This window comes from Oncorhynchus mykiss, chromosome 10 (assembly GCF_013265735.2).
Source record: "Oncorhynchus mykiss isolate Arlee chromosome 10, USDA_OmykA_1.1, whole genome shotgun sequence".
Lineage (NCBI taxonomy): Eukaryota > Metazoa > Chordata > Actinopteri > Salmoniformes > Salmonidae > Oncorhynchus > Oncorhynchus mykiss.
The window spans coordinates 67,947,141-67,952,684 of NC_048574.1; the positions used below are offsets into that span (position 1 = coordinate 67,947,141).

Genomic DNA, 5,544 nt, shown 5'->3' on the forward strand with positions numbered 1-5,544 from the left:
TGTGTTTGAGGAGTAAAGAAACGTGTGTGTGAGTGTGCTGAACGAGAGATACTTTGTGTGCGGGTCGTGAGAAATCCAATCACCTGGCACACTAGACAGAACACCAACAGGCTGTATCACATTCAGTAATCACACCTCCCATTAACCATCTATATTCCTTCAATATAAAATGAAAATACTTCAAAACTCAAGTAGGGGAGTATACAGATGTACTATATACTGATACTTCAATATATAAGTATACAATATATGTGCATAATCTTTTACAATTATGTTAGGGTCATCATTAGACAAAAGAAAGGCAAGCTTTTGCTCTAAATTTAGGTGGAGAAAAACAGACTCTAGGAACAAAATTAAACTTCCAAAAACATTTATTGGATTGTTCTCCTTTTTACAAAAAACTAAACACTATTCAGCTCAGAGACATTAAACAATAGGAAAAACAATGTTCTCATATAACATAATCAACTGGAACAACGTCCGGGATAATACAAATTAAAAAAGGGACAAATCCTCTGCATCACATCTTCCTCTTCTGGGTGCTGATGTATAACACTAAGGAAGGAAATAGGAAATAATTAGTACAGAAAAAAACTCAGATTTTTTGCGAGTGCAAGATCTTGTATCGTGCTCATCTTGCAATATCTACGGTACATCCTGCTGTCTGTGGCAACGTCATATATCGGAAAGTCTCAGTTAATTACGAGTCATATCTGCCGTGTTCACGTGCTAGTCGGAACTAGGAAACTGACATTTCCGACCTGTTAACTGGTTAAAGTTATACACATGCCGCGTTCAACCAGTTAGCAAGTCGGAAATTTCAGTTTCATAGTTCCGACAATCATGTGAAAAGGGCAATCATCAAAAATAAGTAATTACTAAAATAAATGGGAAGGAGTAATACACTATTCTCCATAGCTATTCAATATCATGTTGACTTCTACACAAGTGCCACCAAGTAGTTAGAAAAAGCAAGTGTCTAGTTCTGGAGCTCTTACCATTGTTTCCTCTCAGGAAGGCGTCACCATACTTGTTCTTCAGCTGGCCATTGACATACTCCTCTGTCTGCTCCACTGCAATGTTCATATAGCCATCCAGACAGGCTAGGACACCTATAGAAAAGGCACAAACTAATGTCAATGGCACAGACAGGCACAGTCTATGGGCAATCTTTAAACATCAGATCAGGCATAGAAGTCAAATGCATTCTGTGTGGAGTAAGGATAGCACCAATAGTACTGTAACACAAACAAACATTTGCTGCTAGTCTTATTATCGATCCTGATGCCTAGTCACTTTACTGCCTTCATGTACATATCTACCTCAAACCTCTGCACATTGTTCTGGTACTCTCTGCATAGTGTTATTCTTGTATTATTTAATTCTGCATTGTTGGGAAGGGCTCCTAAGCAAGAGTTTCACGGTAAAGTCTACACCAATTGTATTTGGCGCATGTGACAAATAAAATGCAGTTCTTGGTTAACAGGCAGTCTAGAAATATCACATACTGGCCAACTAGGTGATGACTTATAAAAGGTGCAGTGTTACCTCTGTAATCCACTCCAGAGTTGAGCTTGACCACAACTGGTCTGCCAATGATCTGCTTCAGAAAGTCACTGGGGGTCTGCTTTCTGAGACTCATGATTCTGTCTGGAAGAGGAACATAGAGGAACAATAACTATGTATCATTTTGTATGATTCAAAATACATAGGAAACGTTGCATCAGATCTGTATCCTACTAACATGGAGAAGATGCTAAATAGCTGTATTAGCAGGATGCACATGATGAGAAATGCATCCTTGCAATGTAGGAGGCTAACTAGCTTGCTAATGAACAGGTAGCTAGCTAGTTAGCTTATCAGCAAAACACAGAAACGACTGCGCTGGCTGGGCTAATGTGGCTAACAGGCCTAGCTATTAGTTAGCCTGCTGAAAAGCCACATTGAATCAGTCTTCATGGACAAAACTGCATATGCTAGTAGCATAACATTTCACGGTACTGAAAATAGAATTACGTATCGAATCGTTACTTAGCTATGTTAGGCATCTAACGAATTAGCATTAGCTTGTTAGCAATCTAGCTACCCACCTGTACTTCACGTTCGTAGCTAGAATAATTTCTGTTGTGTTTTGGCTGTGAGAACAGCAGCCAATCAGCTACTTTTACCGAGCTCTGGTGTACGGTATCCAATAAAGGACAAATATCTGTCTTCAAAACCACGTTGTGGATTTCTCACTATTCTTGAGGGTATCATATTTAAAATATTTTTTGAAAACTCTCATAAAACAATTAAATGAATAGGTGGATATTTTGTTGTATGAGTGAGATAATGTGAAAGCTTTTATTAATTTGCATGCATTAAACAGTCTACTAGGTCTTCTGTCTAATCTGCATATCAGAATAAATTATTTCGAAATATAGGCTTAAAGTTTTTTTACTGTCATTTGAACCACTTCATGGAGACAGCACTATTATGTAGATACATTATATGTAGTTTAAATACCTGTATTTGCATTGCATTACCTTGTAATACTATGCCCCGTGATAATGACCGACTGACATGCAGGGCATTATGCTTTCATTGCCACTTATAACCACTTCATTAAAAATGCATGAGCATTGTAGCTGCAACCACTAACCACTATTTGATTCCTACACATCCATTTTATCTCACCATCACCAATAGAATAATGCTCATCATAGGATGGTGCAATACACTCAGAATTGTTCTATTGGAAGTGGAGGATTCCCATTCTGTTGATAATGTTTTCAGATCCCTGTGATTTTTTTCCTGTATAAGGTACATTATCACTCACCAAGATAAAGTATGTCATCTGATAACCCAGAGATGCTGGGGTGTGAGCCGTGACCCAAAAACCACACAGGTTTGGAGGTATATGAGAAATTAGTTTGTGAGAAGAAGAAGAAGGATGGGGGTATATGGAGGAGAAAGGAGAAGGAGGAGAGAGCATTGGGCTGTGTGTGTGTGTGTATTGGGAGAGAGGCAGAGGAGAGCGCATGGGCTGTGTGTATGTGTGTGTGTGTATTGGGAGAGAGGCAGCGGAGAGAGCATTGGCTGTGTGTATGTGTGTGTGTGTGTGTATTGGGAGACAGGCAGAGGAGAAAGCATGGGCTGTGTGTATGTGTGTGTGTGTGTATTGGGAGAGAGGCAGCGGAGAGAGCATTGGCTGTGTGTATGTGTGTGTGTGTGTGTGTGTATTGGGAGACAGGCAGAGGAGAGAGCATGGGCTGTGTGTATGTGTGTGTGTGTGTATTGGGAGAGAGGCAGAGGAGAGAGCATGGGCTGTGTGTGTGTGTGTGTGTGTGTGTGTGTGTGTGTGTGTGTGTGTGTGTGTGTGTGTGTGTGTGTGTGTGTGTGTGTGTGTGTGTGTGTGTGTGTGTGTGTGTATTGGGAGAGAGGCAGAGGAGAGAGCATGGGTTGTGTGTATGTGTGTGTGTGTGTTTTGGGAGAGAGGCAGAGGAGAGAGCATGGGCTGTGTGTATGTGTGTGTGTGTGTGTATTGGGAGAGAGGCAGAGGAGAGAGCATGGGCTGTGTGTATGTGTGTGTGTGTGTGTATTGGGAGAGAGGCAGAGGAGAGAGCATGGGCTGTGTGTATTGGGAGAGAGGCAGAGGAGAGAACATGGGCTGTGTGTATGTGTGTGTGTGTGTGTATTGGGAGAGGCAGAGGAGAGAGCATGGGCTGTGTGTGTGTGTGTGTGTGTGTGTGTATTGGGAGAGAGGCAGAGGAGAGAGCATGGGCTGTGTGTGTGTGTGTGTGTGTGTGTGTGTGTGTATTGGGAGAGAGGCAGAGGAGAGAGCATGGGCTGTGTGTGTGTGCATGTGTGTGTGTATTCGGAGAGAGGCAGAGGAGAGAGCATGGGCTGTGTGTGTGTGTGTGTATGTGTGTGTGTATTCGGAGAGAGGCAGAGGAGACAGCATGGGCTGTGTGTGTTTGGAGGGAGGGAGGGAGGAAGAGAGAAGAATGAAGCAGTGAGAGGAGGAATCATAAAGTACATGTAGCTTGGTCTAGACAGGTTTCTTGTTAGCGGGGCATGGCTAGCCCTGCGGAGGCTAGAGGTTAATTTGGTATCTGCTGCTGTGTTAAACTGAGGTCAGTGCTACAAGTCCTTAAATCATAAACAAGAGTAGTTAAGAGTCTTGTATACACCTAGGCACAGGTTAATGAATATTCAATTAGCTGTTTTTTTTCTTCCCCCTGTTGCCGTCTTCGGAAATCGGGCGCTAGTGTGTAAATAGGATTTTGCCAGGGAAAGACCAAAGACCAAAGACAATAATGTCTACATTCATTATAGAGATGTACAGTAGAGAGCATCTTTAATTTGAATTTATAGTTATGAATGTTATGTTATGGCTCCTGTGTGGCTCAGTTGGTAGCGCATGACGCTTGCAACTCCAGGGTTGTGGGTTTGATTCCCACAGGGGACCCGTATGTAAATGTATGCATTCACTACTGTAAGTTGTTTTGAACGTAAAACTTAAATGTACTGTTGTTTCCCTCTCATTGTATTGGCACACACATGCTTAACTATAATGGCTTGGAGCCATGAATTCAGTTTGTAAAGTCATACTGAATTGAAATACATGGTCAACGGCCATGTAGAAACACACGGGTCACGTCGTCTTCTCCATCATCATTGTATCTTGGTGGGGGATTTTCTAATATCACCTCTGGTGTGAACCCAACCTGACCGTGTACGCCCCTCTGCCTTTGTGCGGAAAATCATACCCTTAGAATGACATGTCAGAGAGGTATCATCAGAAAAGGCATCCAAGCTTTATATATATTTTAGCTATGTATTCATTCCAACTCTGTGCAGAATTCATACAGAAGGGAATGCTATCTGCTGAAAGGAAAAAGCCAAGACAGATTCACATTCATTACAGTGACTTGCAGTGACCCAAGCTCCCTCCACATTGTGTATCAGAAGCTTAACCGATCACACTGACCATTACAGGGGGATATTGAAAGTTGAAAATGGCAACCTCTAATATAATAACTATGTGCTGTGGCCAGATGTGGCTTCTCTTTGCTCTGTCTGACCAGCCTAGTATCTATAACAACAGAGGTCGGCTCAAATGGACAGCCAACAAGAGCAACAGTCGATTCTCAGACAAATCCCTCCCTCTCAACCTAGAGACCCCTAACCCCTAGAGGAAGGGCCGCGAAATGGAAAGATTATGGCGGTGAGAGATGCTGTTGTTGCTTAGGGGTTGGAGGGATAGAGAGAGAGGGGGGAGGTAAGGAGAGGTTGAAGGTGAGAGGAGGTGGGAAGAGGTGGGGGGCGGCCCTCCATCCTTCCATCCCTCTAGTGTCCGCAGGCAGGATGGATGGAGGGCGGAGGAAAGGAGGGGGGTTGGGTGCAGAGCGTCTAGACTGAGTTGACCCTCCGAGGCCAGGTTTTCTCTCCAGGTCAGGCTGGATATGGAGGGGGATAATGGAAAACCTCGAGGGAGTTTTCAACTGAAAAACAGATTGCCTGCTGGCGTGGTCTTGTTCTATCCCAATACTAATCCCTTAC

General features: G+C 43.0%; 1 protein-coding gene across 1 annotated transcript; it reads right to left on the reverse strand.

The window, feature by feature from the left end:
- Positions 1 to 353: 353 nt before the first annotated feature.
- LOC110534533 (U6 snRNA-associated Sm-like protein LSm6) lies at positions 354 to 2,218 on the reverse strand. Its single transcript, XM_021619423.2, has 4 exons — positions 2,091 to 2,218; positions 1,549 to 1,650; positions 999 to 1,112; positions 354 to 555 (listed from the first exon to the last, which is right to left on the reverse strand). The coding sequence occupies exons 2-4, from the start codon at positions 1,640 to 1,642 to the stop codon at positions 521 to 523; spliced, it is 243 nt and encodes an 80-aa protein (XP_021475098.2). The 5' UTR covers positions 1,643 to 1,650; positions 2,091 to 2,218; the 3' UTR covers positions 354 to 520.
- Between the last annotated feature and the right edge of the window lie 3,326 nt (positions 2,219 to 5,544).

Excerpts from the sequence above, each read along its gene's own strand:
- LOC110534533 (XM_021619423.2), bottom strand. The coding sequence starts at position 1,642 with ATGAGTCTCAGAAAGCAGACCCCCAGTGACTTTCTGAAGCAGATCATT. Across the intron at positions 1,113-1,548 it reads CTCTGGAGTGGATTACAGAG|GTGTCCTAGCCTGTCTGGAT; the intron begins GTAACACTGCAC and ends CCTTTTCTATAG. Across the intron at positions 556-998 it reads CTTCCTGAGAGGAAACAATG|TGTTATACATCAGCACCCAG; the intron begins GTAAGAGCTCCA and ends TTCCTTCCTTAG.